This window comes from Mizuhopecten yessoensis, unplaced genomic scaffold (genome assembly GCF_002113885.1).
Source record: "Mizuhopecten yessoensis strain PY_sf001 unplaced genomic scaffold, ASM211388v2 scaffold10619, whole genome shotgun sequence".
In the NCBI taxonomy this organism is placed as follows: Eukaryota; Metazoa; Mollusca; class Bivalvia; order Pectinida; family Pectinidae; genus Mizuhopecten; species Mizuhopecten yessoensis.
The window spans coordinates 45472-63248 of NW_018408637.1; the positions used below are offsets into that span (position 1 = coordinate 45472).

General features: G+C 38.8%; 1 protein-coding gene across 1 annotated transcript in view; it reads right to left on the reverse strand.

Annotated features, from left to right (window-relative positions):
- LOC110461426 (DNA-dependent protein kinase catalytic subunit-like) overlaps positions 1 to 17777 on the reverse strand; it is a 105055-nt gene that overhangs the window by 28286 nt on the left and 58992 nt on the right. The window contains exons 57-72 of the mRNA XM_021514871.1: positions 17320 to 17553; positions 16552 to 16701; positions 15659 to 15832; positions 15277 to 15366; positions 14135 to 14345; positions 12479 to 12647; positions 11972 to 12196; positions 11520 to 11632; positions 9899 to 10030; positions 5642 to 5821; positions 5288 to 5375; positions 4815 to 4938; positions 3583 to 3721; positions 1846 to 1929; positions 724 to 825; positions 225 to 372 (exon numbers count right to left, since the gene is read on the reverse strand). Of these exons, the coding sequence (XP_021370546.1) occupies positions 225 to 372; positions 724 to 825; positions 1846 to 1929; positions 3583 to 3721; positions 4815 to 4938; positions 5288 to 5375; positions 5642 to 5821; positions 9899 to 10030; positions 11520 to 11632; positions 11972 to 12196; positions 12479 to 12647; positions 14135 to 14345; positions 15277 to 15366; positions 15659 to 15832; positions 16552 to 16701; positions 17320 to 17553 (2363 nt within the window). The remainder of the gene's footprint in view (positions 1 to 224; positions 373 to 723; positions 826 to 1845; positions 1930 to 3582; positions 3722 to 4814; positions 4939 to 5287; positions 5376 to 5641; positions 5822 to 9898; positions 10031 to 11519; positions 11633 to 11971; positions 12197 to 12478; positions 12648 to 14134; positions 14346 to 15276; positions 15367 to 15658; positions 15833 to 16551; positions 16702 to 17319; positions 17554 to 17777) is intronic.

Genomic DNA, 17777 nt, shown 5'->3' on the forward strand with positions numbered 1-17777 from the left:
TGTCAACCATACAATATTATAGTCCAAAGTAATGGTACTGTCAACCATACAATATTATAGTCCAAAGTAATGGTACTGTCAACCATACAATATTATAGTCCAAAGTAATGGTACTGTCAACCATACAATATTATAGTCCAAAGTAATGGTGGTCAATAGTAGCAGCCCTTTACAATGGTAGTCAATCAAACACAACGGCTCAGTCCCAGTTCAAGTGTGAGTACAAGAGTAGCAGCTTATTACCTCTAGTAAAGACTTGTGTTCAGGGATCTTCATGGCCTCGTCCACAAAACTGATGAGCGATTGCTGATGATGGTCTCCCTGGAGAACCAGTTTCACCTTACTACGCATGATGAAAGGCAGGTAGTGCTCCTATGACAACAGTCATCAAAATTAATTTCAATATTAAAACAATGAGCGGAGTAAAACTTTGATAGTCTGTTTTGACATCATACTGAAGTACAAGATAGTACCTCAACCTGTCTTTCAGTGATAAAATGTGTTTTTCAAGTTTGAACATTGACAGACTTACCACTTTGAAGTTTCGGTTGGTAAGTTAAATTTCAGTTGTTATATACTCTCTCAGAAACACAAATTGTTTTGGCGTGCAAATTTGTTTAGGTCGACACATAAAGCCAGTTGTTCAGTCTATGTCAAACAAACTTTATTTATTTTTTTGCCCGATAGTTTTACTGTAATTTTAAGAATATAGTCCAGTCTTACCTGGTAAAAGGTGTCGTCCCATACAGACGACAGGTTACCATCTTCAATTCCTGATGTGGACACTGTGTCCAGCTCATTCCAATTGGTCAAGTTATCTAAACACTGAAATGACAAAAACAAATTTGTGAGAGTTATAATAGTTGACAATCAATCACAACAAAGGAGTTTTCTTTCACATGCATAGGTATATCATTAAAAGTCTGGTACCACATTCTCCTAACTGAAAACAAACCAATGTGTCAAGTACTAGCATGTTTTGACTATGAAAGCAAACTGAAATCAGTTCAATACTAGTTCAATGTTTTTGGAATATTTTTATATCATAGGTAACAAAATTAGCATTAGATACCATGTCAGGTAATCTGACATGGTATATCCGGTATCTAATGATAATTTTTAATTTGAGATTATGACATCTCAGTGAGATTGAACTATAAAGTGGCCCAATCATTCATGGATGCAGTCTTCATTTGACCTTAGCTTTTACCTTGAGGTGAAGGTCATGGTGACAAAAATACAGGGCACTGTGCACCTTTTGTGTGTAATGTAGGCCCCAGTTTAGCACACACATTCCATAATTTCAGGAAATTGACTTATCATTAATGCTTTCCTATTGAAAGGTTACGTTTAAGAAAATTCCTTTAGTTAAGGAACACTTTTGAACCTGAAGGCCTGGTTTACATTTTCATCAAGAAATCTTCACCAGTTTAAAACTAACAGCCCTGCAGGCAACATCGACTTATAGGAAGTTTTGCACTTATTTGAGACTCGTCCTACAGGTGAAGTCATAATGACCTTATTACGGAGCACTTCAACCTTTCTGTGTGTTATGTAGGTATCCTTTACATTTCATCTAGACATCTTCAATGGTTTAAAAGTAAATTTAGAGCCAATGGACAAGATTTCACAGAAAATGTTGTATGTGTTTGACCTTTGACCTAGAGGTGAATGTTATTTAACAGTGTGCTGCCTGTGTTCAGTTGGTGATACAGGTATGATTCAAGTTCAATCGATTTTGGAGGGTTAAAATATTAGCCCAGAAATTATGTTATCAGAAGAAGAACAAGAACAAATATAATGTCAACAATGTCTCCTTTTGTTTGAAGGGGGGAAATGATGTACCTCCATCCTACAGTCATCCCACAGGTCTACTTCAGCCATCTCAGGATTCCCGTCTGGCCAGTCGGAGTCAGAATAACCCAGTGCCTGCAAACACAACACAGTTTTATCTCATCTTATAACAAGAGGCCCAATGGGCCTGCATCGCTCACCTGGTATAAAACTCACGCTTGTAACCTTAAAAGTGATCTAAGATAAAGCTACAGGCAAAANTGTAAATTAGCCAGTAGTAAAATATTTTAATCAAACATACTGTTTTCTCACCAAAACATACTGTTTTCTCAATCAAACATACTGTTTTCTCACCCAAACATACTGTTTTCTCAATAAAAAAATACTGTTTTCTCACCAAAACATACTGTTATCTCCTTTAAAAATATTATTTTCTCAATCAAAAATACTGTTTTCTCACCCAAACATACTCATTTCTCAATAAAAAAACTGGTTTCTCAATCAAATATACATGTACTGGGTTCTCCTTTACCCAAGGATGCTTCAGAACAAATATGGACCAAATCCTTTCCTTCCTACAGACGAAGAATTTTAAATAATAATTTGCTATGTTTCCCTTATTGGGCCCCGCCTCTCAGGCCCCTGGGGGGCCAAACCCACAGTTTATACAAAATTGGTTCCCCTTCACCCAAGGATGCTTCAGGCCAAATATGGAACAAATCCTTTCACTCCTACAGAAGAAGAAGGATTTTAAAGAATTTGCTATATTTCCCCTATTGGGCCCCCGCCCCTCAGCCCCCAGGGGGGCCAGACCGACCATTTATACAAAATTTGTTCCCCTTTTTCCCAAGGATGCTTTTGACCAAATTTGGACAAAATCTGCTCAGTCGTTCATGACTAGTAGTGTTTTAAAGGAAAAGTTGACGGACGACGGAACAGACGCTGCAGTATGGCATAAGCTCACCATGGTCCTACTACTACTTCTTAATGGTACTGACCAACTTCAACAATTTGAAGATAAAATGTCAGACGAGGAGTGAAACATGGAAAGAGATTGTTTTTAAAAGATACGAGATGGTCTAATTTGCGTTTGAAAGGTGACGGTAGAGGGCTGATTTGAATAATTCCGTTGTGGGGCTCGAAATAATGTCAGGTGGGAGTTTATTCCACTCGGGTATAGTTCGAGGGAAGAATGATGCCTTTCTGGTCTGGGTTTTTGAGTGGGGAATTTGATACGAAAACTGGTGGTTTGTTCGGGATTTTCTAACTGTAGGGATTAATCTGTCTGATTTTACGATAGCGACTTTCTGGTTTACAATGTTATGAAGCATGGTCAGACGAGCATCTCTACGTCTATCTGCTAGAGGGCGCAGCTTTAGGTGGTCCAACATTTCTGACACACTGGAGGTACGATGGTTGTACCTGTGCTTATTGAGCACATAGCGCGCTGCCCTTCGCTGGACCATTTCCAACTTGTCATTATTTGTTTGGACCAGGTGAGCTAAAAATGTTATTACAATGTGAAGATGAACTTAACACTTGGCAAAAATAGATTAATAAGTGAAGAATGAAAGTTTGACTGGTGAAAAGTTTCAAGTTTCTCATTTGAGTACAAACTACATTGAATTAACAAAATACTACATTGTTTGTACCTAGACTGACCAGATGCTGTTGTTTATAAGCACTAGTTACCATCAGACACCCATGATAGGATTAACCAAATAATTAAATGTACCCATGTATTCAATATTAACATCTGTGGAGAGACAATATGTCACAGATACAAACCTCATCATATAATTTCTTGGCTTGGTAGTAGTCTCCCCTTGCCTCAAAGGACACTGCCTTCTGGGTAATATCCTGAGTTCCGATCTTCCCCGTAAATATTCCGAGCAGTACATCATACTCATCCACAGACTTGTATAACCTGAAGATCAACACATACTTATTTACATACTTCTGTAGGAAGAATCCTGTAATTTATCATGATATTGACCTTACATACCTTACAATCTCATTTTGTGGTAAGAATCCCTTACTCACTGTGAGCATGAACATTTACCTCAAACTCTACAGTACATACTTGCTAACTCTTCCTACCTAGGAGGAAGACTCCCGATTTTGGACCCTTATATTTAGTATTTTCAACCAATGAGTTAATTTGCTGAATTATTCCTATATTCTTAGATCTAACGATTTCATCTGAAAGAACTCAAAATATGTTATTTTAAAGGGTTATTTTGTTTCAAGGGGGTATATACACAAACACTTTATTGATGAAAATCAAAATGATGAGCAACAACACCCCTGAATCCAGCCTCGATATCCAGGGGTTACACCCACTAACACTTTCTGCACCCCTGGAATATGTCATAGCAAAATTGAAGGCAGGAAGTATGGCTGTTTGATTGGTCTGGGGTAAAAAAAAACTTGATCAATTGCCAGGCTGATACCTTTCCTTTGAAGATTACAGAGGAGGGACACACAACTTCAAAGACAGTCAAATTTTATCGTTATGACCGCAAGATTCTTTTGATGTACATCAAAGGATCGAACTAGTCTTCTTGTTTCATCCACAAGGTGGTGCACACTGAGCCTTCAATTTTGCTATGACATATTTCAGGGGTGCAGATAGCGTTAGTGAGCGCAACCCCCTGGATATCGAGGATGCACTGAATCCTGTATAAAATGTGATGCTTGAATTATATCCTATGTGCTGACATGTTTCGGCCAAAGGGAGGCCGTCTTCAGAGCACCAACTCTTTATTTATGTTTAAATTTTAAGCATGCAGATACAAGTATGACATTATGCAACTATTTTGAGGAACATAATATATGAAGTCTTATACAAGGGAAGTTCCACCACTAATTAACAAATATTTAGCATGGAAAAATTTGACACCAAAAAACCAATCATTGTGTAATCAGCCCATATATATAACCCAAGAGACTTGTTATAGAAATTCTTGAACCAGAAGGAAGTAAAATTCAGAAGCTCATTAAATCCAGGAGTCACTGACCTTGCCAGCTCTATCCAAGTAGGGACTTCTTTAGAGATGGTCAGAGTGTCCGTCCTTCCTCTCTTTGACGGTCTCCCTTCCTCTGGATTGTGGATGATAAGCTGCTCCTCTAATACTACAATACCTGTCAATGTGTACAAAACACCTGTCAATGTGTACAAAACACCTGTCAATGTGTAAAAACGCCTGTCAATGTGTACAAAACACCTCTCAATGTGTACAAAACACCTGTCAATGTGTAAAAATACCTGTCAATGTGTACAAAACACCTCTCAATGTGTACAAAACACCTGTCAATGTGTACAAATCACCTGTCAATGTGTACAAAACACCTGTCAATGTGTACAAACACCTGTCAATGTATACAAAACACCTGTCAATGAGTACAAATCACCTGTCAATGTGTACAAAACACCTGTCAATGTGTACAAAACACCTCTCAATGTTTAATTATTATCAGATTCTTTCCTTACCTAAGGGCTGTAAGTTACTGAAGGTGGCACTTGAACCCACACTTGTCACATCTACAGAGAGCTGGCTCCTCAGCTGGTACACAATATCCTGTTACACAAATCATCATAGTCACATGGGTCACACAATAACATTATCATTATAGTTACATGGGTCACACAATATCCTCACAGTCACATGGGTCACACAAGATCAGTCACATGGGTCACAAAATATCCTCAGTCACATAGGTCACACATTATCATTATAGTCATAATGTAATTATAGCCCTTTTTGACACATCAATATTATTGTCACAATATAATGGTAGTGGCATAGGTCACACAAACAGGTGTTGATATGTCACGTAAACTCACCAACATACAGCCAATGAAGGGAGGGTGGTACTGTACAGACTGAGACAGCACAGTGCTCAGACTGTCCTTGATCTGTTCCACGATCGGTTCTATCTCCCGTTCAACCTTCACCTGATCCATCTGGTCGTATATAGCCTTGAATAGCTCACTGAATAGGATCTTGGCTATAGTACTGTCTCGCTGTAAAAAGCAATGTCAATGTAACAGGATGTTAGCTGTAGTTCTGTCTCTCTGTAACAAGCAATGTCAATGTAACAGGATGTTAGGTGTTGTTCTGTCTCACTGTAACAAGCAATGTCAAAGTAACAGGATGTTAGCTGTAGTTCTGTCTCTCTGTAACAAGCAATGTCAATGTAACAGGATGTTAGCTGTTGTTCTGTCTCACTGTAACAAGCAATATCAATGTAACAGGATGTTAGCTGTTGTTCTATCTCACTGTAACAAGCAATGTCAATGTAACAGGATGCTAGCTGTAGTTCTGTCTCACTGTAAAAAGCAATGTCAATGTAACAGGATGTTAGCTGTAGTTCTGTCTCACTGTAACAAGAAATGTCAATGTAACAGGATGTTAGCTAGAGTACTGTCTCACAGTAACAAGCAATGTCAATGTAACAGGATGTTAGCTGTTGTTCTGTCTCACTGTAACAAGCAATGTCAATGTAACAGGATGTTAGCTGTAGTTCTGTCTCACTGTAACAAGCAATGTCAATGTAACAGGATGTTAGCTGTAGTTCTGTCTCACTGTAACAAGCAATGTCAATGTAACAGGATGTTAGCTGTAGTTCTGTCTCACTGTAACAAGCAATGTCAATGTAACAGGATGTTAGCTGTAGTTCTGTCTCACTGTAACAAGCAATGTCAATGTAACAGGATGTTAGCTGTAGTTCTGTCTCACTGTAACAAGCAATGTCAATGTAACAGGATGTTAGCTGTAGTTCTGTCTCACTGTAACAAGCAATGTCAATGTAACAGGATGTTAGCTGTAGTTCTGTCTCACTGTAACAAGCAATGTCAATGTAACAGGATGTTAGCTGTAGTTCTGTCTCACTGTAACAAGCAATGTCAATGTAACAGGATGTTAGCTGTAGTTCTGTCTCACTGTAACAAGCAATGTCAATGTAACAGGATGTTAGCTGTAGTTCTGTCTCACTGTAACAAGCAATGTCAATGTAACAGGATGTTAGCTGTAGTTCTGTCTCACTGTAACAAGCAATGTCAATGTAACAGGATGTTAGCTGTAGTTCTGTCTCACTGTAACAAGCAATGTCAATGTAACAGGATGTTAGCTGTAGTTCTGTCTCACTGTAACAAGCAATGTCAATGTAACAGGATGTTAGCTGTAGTTCTGTCTCACTGTAACAAGCAATGTCAATGTAACAGGATGTTAGCTGTAGTTCTGTCTCACTGTAACAAGCAATGTCAATGTAACAGGATGTTAGCTGTAGTTCTGTCTCACTGTAACAAGCAATGTCAATGTAACAGGATGTTAGCTGTAGTTCTGTCTCACTGTAACAAGCAATGTCAATGTAACAGGATGTTAGCTGTAGTTCTGTCTCACTGTAACAAGCAATGTCAATGTAACAGGATGTTAGCTGTAGTTCTGTCTCACTGTAACAAGCAATGTCAATGTAACAGGATGTTAGCTCTAGTACTGTCTCACTGTAACAAGCAATGTCAATGTAACAGGATGTTAGCTGTAGTTCTGTCTCACTTTAACAAGCAATGTCAATGTAACAGGATGTTAGCTGTAGTACTGTCTCACTGTAACAAGCAATGTCAATGTAACAGGATTTTAGCTATAGTACTGTCTCACTGTAACAAAAAATGTCAATGTAACAGGATGTTAGCTGTAGTTCTGTCTCAGTGTAACAAGCAATGTCAATGAAACAGGTTGTTAGCTGTAGTTCTGTCTCAGAGTAACAAGCAATGCCAATGTAACAGGATGTTAGCTGTAGTACTGTCTCACTGTAACAAGCAATGTCAATGTAACAGTATGTTAGCTATAGTTCTGTCTCACTGTAACAAGAAATGTCAATGTAACAGGATACTAGCTGTAGTTCTGTTTCACTGTAACAAGCAATGTCAATGTAACAGGATGTTAGCTCTAGAACTGTCTCACTGTAACAAGCAATGACAATGTAACAGGATGTTAGGTGTAGTACTGTCTCACTGTTACAAGCAATGTCAATGTAACAAGATGTTAGCTAAAGTACTGTCTCACTGTAAGAAGCAATGTCAATATAACAGGATGTTAGCTGTTGTTCTGTCTCAGTGTAACAAGCAATGTCAATATAACAGGATGTTAGCTGTAGAACTGTCTCACTGTAACAAGCAATGTCAATGTAACAGGATGTTAGTTATGGAAATGTGTCAATGTAACAAGCATTGTTTATATCATCACAGGTTAAAACTAGAAATATGTTACGGGACATGAACATGCTTGCTGCATTCTGGACTCAAATACCTAAATAGAAATAATGACTAGCTTTAAAAAAGTTTGCTTCCAACATGTAACTAGATATGAAATTTTGTTAATTTCATCAAATCATCTTCAGAAGTATGAAAGTACAGTCCGATCACTATGACCTGTTATGTTGAACTCCTATAACCATATTGATATCAGCCGAGTCAGTATATATTTAGGAAATGTAAGTTGATAAAGCCTTCAAAAAAAGTATAAATTTACACTGGTGAAACTGTAATGTCCCGAGTGTATTTTCTGTACTGGAAGCACTTGGACAAAAACGCAGCCTAGCATACCTTGAATACTATGCAATTATCTAAAATGCATAGATGGCGTACAGATAAACATCATAGGCTATTTTGGTCTGTCTATAAATACCTTGAACAGTGAACAAAGAAGGGGAACATAAAATGTCGCTAACTGGTGTCCTTGTGTATTAAGTTTCATCCACACATCGTCAGAAGTAAGGAAATGTTGCACACTTTCATCAGTCAAAACATTTAGGGGTGGGATGGTGGTGGTAATGTACCCCCTACTTACATTAACTATTGCCTGGAGGGGGTATAATGTAACTTACATGATACATGACCTAGAGGGGGGATTGGGATAGAGTCTGTGGTGTTTGGGGGCTATAGGGATGGAGGGAGAATGTGTTATTATGTAACAAACTTACATGATACATGACCTAGAGGGGGGATTGGAATAGAGTCAGTGTTGTTTGGGGGCTATAGGGATGGAGGGAGAATGTGTGATTATGTAACAAATTCACGGGATACATGACCTAGAGGGGGGAATGGGATAGAGTCTGTGGAGTTTGGGGGCTATAGGGGTGGAGGGAGAATGTGTGATTATGGAAGAAACTTACATGATACATGGCCTAGAGGGGGGATTGGAATAGAGTCAGTGTTGGTTGGGTGCTATAGGGATGGAGGGAGATTGTGTGATTATGTAAGAACCTTTACATGATACATGACCAAGAGGGGGGATTAGGATAGAGTCTGTGGTGTTGGGGGGCTGTGGGGATGGATGGAGAATGTGTGATTATGTAACAAACTTACATGATACAAGTGCTAGAGGGGGGATTAGGATAGAGTCTGTGGTGTTGGGGGCCTATAGGGATGGAGGGAGAATGTTTTATTATGTAACAAACTTACATGATACATGGCCTGGGGGGGGGATTGGGATAGGGGCTGGGGTGTTTGGGGGCTATAGGGCTGGAGGGAGAATGTGTGATTATGTGACAAACTTACAGGAGCCACGGCCTGGAGAGGAGCGATGATGTAGGAATACTTTATCTGTATGTCTGGCAGGTCCCCAATACGGTACTTCGTAGTACTGTCTCACTGTAACAAGCAATGTCAATGTAACAGTGAGACAGAACTACAGCTAACATACTGTTACATTGACATTGCTTCAAACAACACTGACTCTATTCCAATTCCCCCTCTCGGCCATGTATCATGTAACTTTGTTACATAATCACACATTCCCCCTCCATCCCCACAGCCCCCAAACACCACAGACTCTATCCCAATCCCCCCCACACGTCATGTATCATGTAAGTTTCTTTCATAATCACACATTCTCCCTCCAGCCCTATAGCCCCCAAACTCCACAGACTCTATCCCATTCCCCCCTCTAGGTCATGTATCCCGTGAATTTGTTACATAATCACACATTCTATGTAACAAACTTACATGTTACATGTCCTATAGGGGGGATTGGAATAGGGTCGGTGTTGTTTGGGGGCTATAGGTATGGAGGGAGAATGTGTGATTATGTGACAAACTTACATGAGCCACGGCCTGGAGAGGAGCGATGATGTAGGAATACTTTATCTGTATGTCTGGCAGGTCCCCAATACGGTACTTCCTGTACATTGTCACCTGGTTCTCGCGACGAGTCTTCTGTTCCTGCAGGGCTACCTTATAACACAGTAACAACAGGTTACAGAGAAGTGAGACAGTCTTGTTTTGAAATTTGTAAGGGTTTTTACATTGCATAACGATAAAGCAATGGCTCAAGGTTATTAAGACAAATCAGAACTAGAACACTGACAGGTCAGTAAGAGCCCCGTCTTGTGGCAATATATCCCCCATAATCATCAAGAAGCAATCTGCCCATATAGCTGAGCTTGACGTTTGACATTTGGACTTCAAAAAGAATCGCAAGGTAGCAAAATATACATTTTACATGTACTATGATGTGAGTCTTGTTTCCTTCCACCTCCATATTTGCTGGGCTAACAGAAATGTAAATACCGGTGCAATACTCATTTGTTAGCTTTGATTTGTTTTATTTCACCTTATATACCTCCTACATCAAGAGCCAGGGTCAAAGTCAGAGATCCACTTTGTCTTTGACCTTGGGACCCAAATGACCTTGACCATTAACCTAGTGACCCTGAACTTTGGTCAGTTGACTTATTCTTTAATTCCCACCAACTTTGCTTCTTGATATCATAACAAAATGTTCATCAGTGAAAAATACAAAACTTGACCTAGACCCTTTGGACCCAGTAGCCTGGACCTAAGGTCAGTTGACTCTGTGTAAAGTTCTGAACAACATTGCTTCATAATGTCATAACAAAATGTTCATCAGGGAAAAGGTACAAAATTTAACCTTATAAAAAAATGCAAATTTGAGCTTGACCTTTGAATCTAATGACCTTGACCTTTGACCTCAACTTTTTACCTCAGTGTGTCTCTTTGTTTGATTCTGAACATTTTTGCTTCATGATGTCATGGCAAAATGTTCACCAGTGAAAAGCTACAAAATTTGACCTTGACCTCTCATCGATGACCTTGACCTTTGGTCAGTTGACTCCTTGTTTAATTCTGATCAACTTTGCTTCATAATGTCATAACAAAATGTTCATGTGTGAAAAGATGCAAATTTGACCTTGACCTTTGAATCTAATGACCTTCACCTTGACTTTTTACCTCAGTTTGTCTCTTTGTTTAATTCCGAACAACTTTGCTTCATAATGTCATAGCGAAATGTTCACCAGTGAAAAGCTACATAATTTGACCTTGACCTCTCATCGATGACCTTGACCTTTGGTCAGTTGACTCCTTGTTTAATTCTGATTAACTTTGCTTCATGATGTCATAACAAAATGTTTATCAGTGAAAAGATATTAAATTTGACCTTGACCTTTGAACTTAATGACCTTGACCTTTGACCTTGATTTTTTACCTCAATGTGTATTTTTGTGAACTGAACATCTTGACCAAGTTTCATGTACATCGGTCAATAAATACCAAAGCTATCAGCCAGGAACATAATTTGTGGACGGACAGACAGACAGACAGACAGACAGAGTGATTACTATAGGGCACCCGTATCTCCGATACGGGGCCCTTATAATATCCTCTGTTATTGGCAACACCAAAATACTAGCCAGCAACTAACCTGTCTCATCTGCTGTACACGGACGGTCCTCCTGGCAAAGAAGATCCTGCTGGCTTCCTCATCTCTTAGAAACCTTCTCTTCAGCCTGAACATCTCATTCCCTTCATCTGATTCTGTCAGACAAGGGCAACAAGACAGTATATAAGATCCCCTCAGATTACCTCCCCTTTTTTGTAATCATCTCAACAACTCCTTCCTCTTTACCTTTTTTGACAAGATGTATTTGTATAACAGTTGTTGCTCTCAGAACTATACTTGTAGTAACAGTACCTTTTTAACTGATACTGATGTGTTTTCAATGTATTAAAACACTTTAACCTGTAAATGCTGGTCTTTTAATCATTCTGAACCCATGTATATGCCATTTTGATGAAAACATTTTGAAAAAAAAGAACATAAAATAAACATAAGAAATCTGGTTTTAGGTTTTCTAGATCAGTGATAATCTGTACCTGATGGCCCAGCTTTCTCCTCTGTCTTGACCTTACTGGGCCCTGGACGTGGCTGTCCGAATCCTGAGGGTTTAGGCCGCATCCTGGGGCGCCCAATCCTGGCCGAGGCCTCCATGGAGCCTACAGTGAAGAGTAGAGCACTCTGGGGCTCTGAGCCTACCGTTCCATAGTCAGTGAATGTGTCCAAGCTGCTCTGAGTCAACCAGTTAAATGGGGCTCTCGACCCTGTGGTGGGCAATAAATGTTTTTTTGTTGATGTTGTTAGGCTAATTAAGGTTTTAGCATTTTAAGATAGCCTTGATTTCAGTTAATCCCAAGCCAAGTGATTTCAATAATAGCTGGAAAATCTTGTCAAATACCAAAATTTACCATTTCACAACTATCAAGCATTATTATTTGACAGCTATCAAAAAGCATTTTCCCCCTTTGAAAGGAATGGTTACCTGGATTTAATACCTTCATATTTACAGTAACTAAATCCCAATTCCTATGTTGATAAATACTGACCGTCCTGAGTGGCTGTGAACTGCTGGACATCGGCTGTAGCCTGTATCTGACCGTCCAAACTGTCAGATGGGGGACTGTCAGAGTCCATTGCTTGGGTTGCCAAGGTGTTGGCAAAAAGTGGCGTCATGGCTACATGTCTCTGTCTCCATGACGACTTCACGTTGTAATCCTAGGCAGATAGCATGATACTAGTAATTAATTTCAAACCAAAACTTGTTACTATCATTCATAAGCCAGGGGGATCAATACTGGCCGAGGTCTTTTATCTCTGTCTTATGGATGTTGTTTCTGTTCATGAAAGTTCTGTATCATTAAATATGTGGATCTGAGGAAGAGGATTTTTAAGGATATTACAGCCAATCTCTCCTCTATTGGCACCATACCGCAGGCCCCCTATGATTCACATCTTTGGGGTTTTTTGGCCATTGATGCTTCCTTTAAAAATGTATTGAAATTGGTGCAGTGGGTAATGAGAAGTCAAAATAGTAAATTGTTTATGAGCAGAGAACAAAGATGATTGCATTAATAGATCACATGAGACTAAAAACAAGAGGTCCAAGGGCCTTAGCGGTCACCTGAGTTATATCATAGGTACTGGTAGCTTTATTTTATTGTTTAGATGTGATGTGGAAATCAGCATGTAAACTAAGTGAAATACAATACTTGTCATGTCATCAATGGATAAGAATTTTAAAATATTGGTAAATGTTCCCTTTGGGGCCTTGCCCTAACCCCATGGGGATGGGGCAGGAATCCCAATTTTACAATTTGAAAACTATCTTCCTCCAAGGATAATTTCCACTAAGTAAGAATAATTTCCTACAAAAAGTTGTCAAAATATACCAAAAAGTGTTATTTCCCCATATAAACTATAGTAAACTTTACCCCCTCCCCAAGGGAGAAGAGATGGCCCGAGGGCCCTGAAATTTACAATTCAAATAAAGCCCCAGATTATCTTTCCATCCATGCAGAGAAAATGACTGTAGTACCTCAGAATCTGGAGAAGAAGATTTTTGAAATATTGATTAACTTTCCCTTTGGGGCCCTGCCCTGGCCCCTGGGTGGAGGTAGGAATCCCAATTTTACAATTTGAAACCACCTTCCTCCAAGGATAATTCTCACAAACTAAAAATAATTTCCTAAAGAAAATTGTCAAAATATACCCAAAAGTGTTATTTCCCTACATAAATATAATAAACTTTACCCCCTTCCCAAGGGAGAAAGGATAGCTTGAGGGTCCTCAAATTTACAATTTAAATAAAGCCCCTGATGATCTTTCTTTCCATGCAGGGAAAATGACTGTAGTACCTCTGAGCCTGGAGAAGAAGATTTTTGAAATATTGGTTAATTTTCCCTTTGGGACCCCACCCTGACCCCAGGGGTTGGGGTAGGAACCCCAATTTTACAATTTTCATACAAAAAGTTCCATCCACTGGTTCTTGAGAAGAAGTTGAAAATGCATGATGGACGACGGACGATGGACGACGGACAACGGACAACGGACAACGGACAAATGACGACGGACGGAAAGCCATCAGAATAGGTCACTTGAGCAAAGCTCAGGTGACCTAAAAATGAATATCCTTGATGACATCTTTATTTAAGGATCTGAACTTATATTTTATAATCAGAAATATGCAAAAATAACAGTAGTACCTGGAATTTGCATTCAGAAAGAGGATGCTCAAATATTTGCCGCTGGTAGTCTGGACTTTTTGAGGTCATCTCCAGGAGGAGATTGGTGGAGTAGCTAAGGTACTGCTGTTCTGTAACGGGAGCATACATTGCCTGCAGCATAGCCACCAGGCGGTCCAAGGTGTCCGGAGGCAGACGTGTCTCACTGCTCCAGAAGTTCTGGATCAACAATCTGTAAGTGAAAACAAGTTTGTGTGTTTGTCCAACATAAATGTTCATGTACAGTTCACACATCTTCAGTAAATATGATAATACCAAGAAAACAGGTCCATCAAATTTATCATCTCCCTTTATATAGAGAATTTTAATATAAATTACTCTGACCATGAAATCGCCATTGTTACCTCTTTTCCTGAACTATCATGGTAAATGAGACCAAATATATCACATTCTTGGTCTATTTGCCAAACCCTTTTATGATTGCACACAGATTTAAAACTAAAACTTGATAATAGCGAACAGTAGAAAATATTGTATTATCGCAGGTATCTGTGCTAGTAGTTACTACATTTAATGGACTGCTACACAGTCGATCAAACAAATAAACATCACAAGTCACACTTAGTGTTATGTTGCATTTTGTTGGTGTGTTTGGACTCCTTTGCAATCCTGCAATCCACAAAATGCTTACAACAGTTTATGAAGGGTGTTACAAGAAATCCCATATCCAGGGTGTTGTCTGAATAAAGGTGTAGAATTTGTATTAAATGAACCAAATACAAAGTTAGACATACAGGGGTGGGCTTATTATAAGGTTTTCTTGAAACCTAAAACATTGTCATTGAGCTGAGACGAGTTTAATTCTGTGTATAAATCCTAAACTCCCCTGACAAATTTTCTTGAAGCCTATGAATTCTTTTGATATATGATGGAGTTGTGTTTTTAAACCTCATATTTGCATTTGTTTAATGAATATCTCAAGTGAAAGATTTCACTAATTCACTTAGTTGTTATTAAGAAAATAATAAATTTGCCTGAAAAGTAACTGGTAACTTTGGGAAATTTTCACTGGGGAGAAAATTGAAAAGAAAATCAAAGAAATTATCACAGTAATACCGGTGTACCATGCTCATCGCCAGAATGTTACCATAATAGTATTTTACCTGGAGTGAAGATCTTCATCCCCGAGTCCCCTCAGGAGCCCCTCCTTGGTCTGTTGAATGATTATGTGGGCATCCTCGTTGTCATCTCCCCTGTAACACAGATATCAGTTTGCTACTTCTGTACCAGGTTATCTTCTATGAGGAAGATTTAAGTGGCATCTGCTATCCATTTTAGTACTTCAAATGTAGCAGGATTTTGTTTTATTTTATTTCTTTATTTTTTCCATAGAATGTAGGATAATTTACAGTCCTTTTGGTTATAATACATTTCTCCTATAAAAGTTACCTCCTCTGCATCAATACATCGATATCAATGTATATCTAAGCATAGCCTGTTGGAATTGTCAATACAATTGATTAAAATGAAAACCAATAGCCTTACCTATAGTTATCGTACACCCACATGAGAACATCGTACATAATGGTACGACAAGATGTACTAGGATGACTGGAGAAGGCAGTCACAAGTGGCAACAAGGACATCAGCTCCTTAGCTTCCAGTTTGACCATCATTGCCTTTACAATCTTCAGAGCAATCAGCTGTGTCTGCTCGTCCCTTTTATAAAAACACAAAATATAGCAAATGTAGTTTATATATTATAAATAGATGTACAGAATTGTGTTTCCCCATTAAATACTATCAAAGCTTTATTTTATAAAGTAACTAGTTTTTTATTCTACCTTTACAACTTTGTCCATCCACACACATACCAGAGTCTATGGATTCACTGTTTAACATGTTTCTATATTGTTTAAATAATGTTAATCACATGGCCTAGTGCCAGTCTCTGATTCTATACCTAGATGAGAGTAGGTCACTAGATTAAGAACAGACTGGTTCCAAACCTAAAGCCGTCAGTACTGGAATAGTAACAGAATCTCACGACACAAAACTGACCAATAACAGGTAGAACACCAGACTGACTAATGACTGATGTAGGCCACCAGACTGACAAATGATTGATATAGGACACCAGACTGACTAATGACTGATGAAGGACACCAAACTGATCGACCAATGACTGATGACGGACACTAGATTGACCAATGACTAATGTAGGACACCTGACTGACCAATCATTGATGTGGGACACCAGACTGACCAATGATTGATGTAGGATATCAGACTGACCAATGACTGATGAAGGACACCAGACTGATCGACCAATGACTAATGAAGGACACTGACTGATCAATGCCTTGTGTAGGACACCAGACTGACCAATCATTGATATGGGACATCAGACTGAGGTACACATAGGATTTGACACTGACCTGTGAGTGAGGTAGGATATTAGACCTTTCGACTTCAGCTCCATGTAGACATTATCAATGCTCTCTATACAGCCATGTATGATCTCCAGACTGAGGCTGCGGAACTCCCCATGCATCTTTGGCAACATGAACAGTACCTTATTGATGAATCTGTGGAGAAAATTTCCATTGATAAATAGAAGACTGGACACTCTGTTGATCATAGAGAAAGTATGCTTCATTCATTACATATCCCCTTTTTCACCTGATTTGTTTATACCCCACTGCATCCAAAAGAAATATAATTCAATGATAAGTGTAATTTATATAGTTTTTATATTAGAGTGGTTAATAACAAGTGATCAACAGTTCCTGTAAACAACATTACTTTTGCCATGGCAGATTTTTCACCCTTATCTTTCATTTTTTGCCCAGTGCCAAGTTTGTACTTCCGCCAGAAGGTAAAATAGTCCACTTCATGTACAACCATTCAAATACTAAGCACTAGGAAAAATTCTATCCTTTATGTTTTATAGAATCTTTCTGCTTACTTACCAGTACAAGTACAGACTTTAATGGCTACCTTACCAGTTTCATTATTGCAAATACTCACAGGGGTTAAAAGTGCCCACATAAAAGTGGCTTTTGCATAGACAAAAATAAAATAACCAAAGTTTACGTTTACTGTATTCACTCATCAGAAGATTAAAACAGTTAACCATATGTTAATGAATGAAAAGTAAATCTTAAGATTCTATATTTGCTGACGTCTATAGTAAGCAGCCTTACTTGGCAGCCACAGGAGGGTAGTGTCGCTGAAGTCGATGGACCCCTATTACAAAGTTATCTGGCTTAGACAGATGGATTGAGTTCATCAGACCAGTCACATGGTTATAGAATGCTCCGTCAGTTTCCTTCTCTTTCTCAGCCAGGTACTGGAATATCATACCGACCACCTCGGCCGTAGCTGCATACACAGACCGCAAGTGATGGGTCAGGTAGTTTGATACTGTGGAGAAAAATCTACAACACACCATTATAGTAAGGGTAACAGATTTTTTTTTTTAATTTCTTTCCATTTGGTTATTTCCCAATAGGAAACAAACTTTCTTTGTTAATAAGATTTCCTCCTCTGAAATAGTTCACAAATTTAATAACTAACGTCTGACTGCTTGCTGCACACTTAATGACTCATTAAAATTTACAGGCCATACTAGATCAAATGGTGGTAAAATGTACAGGTCATA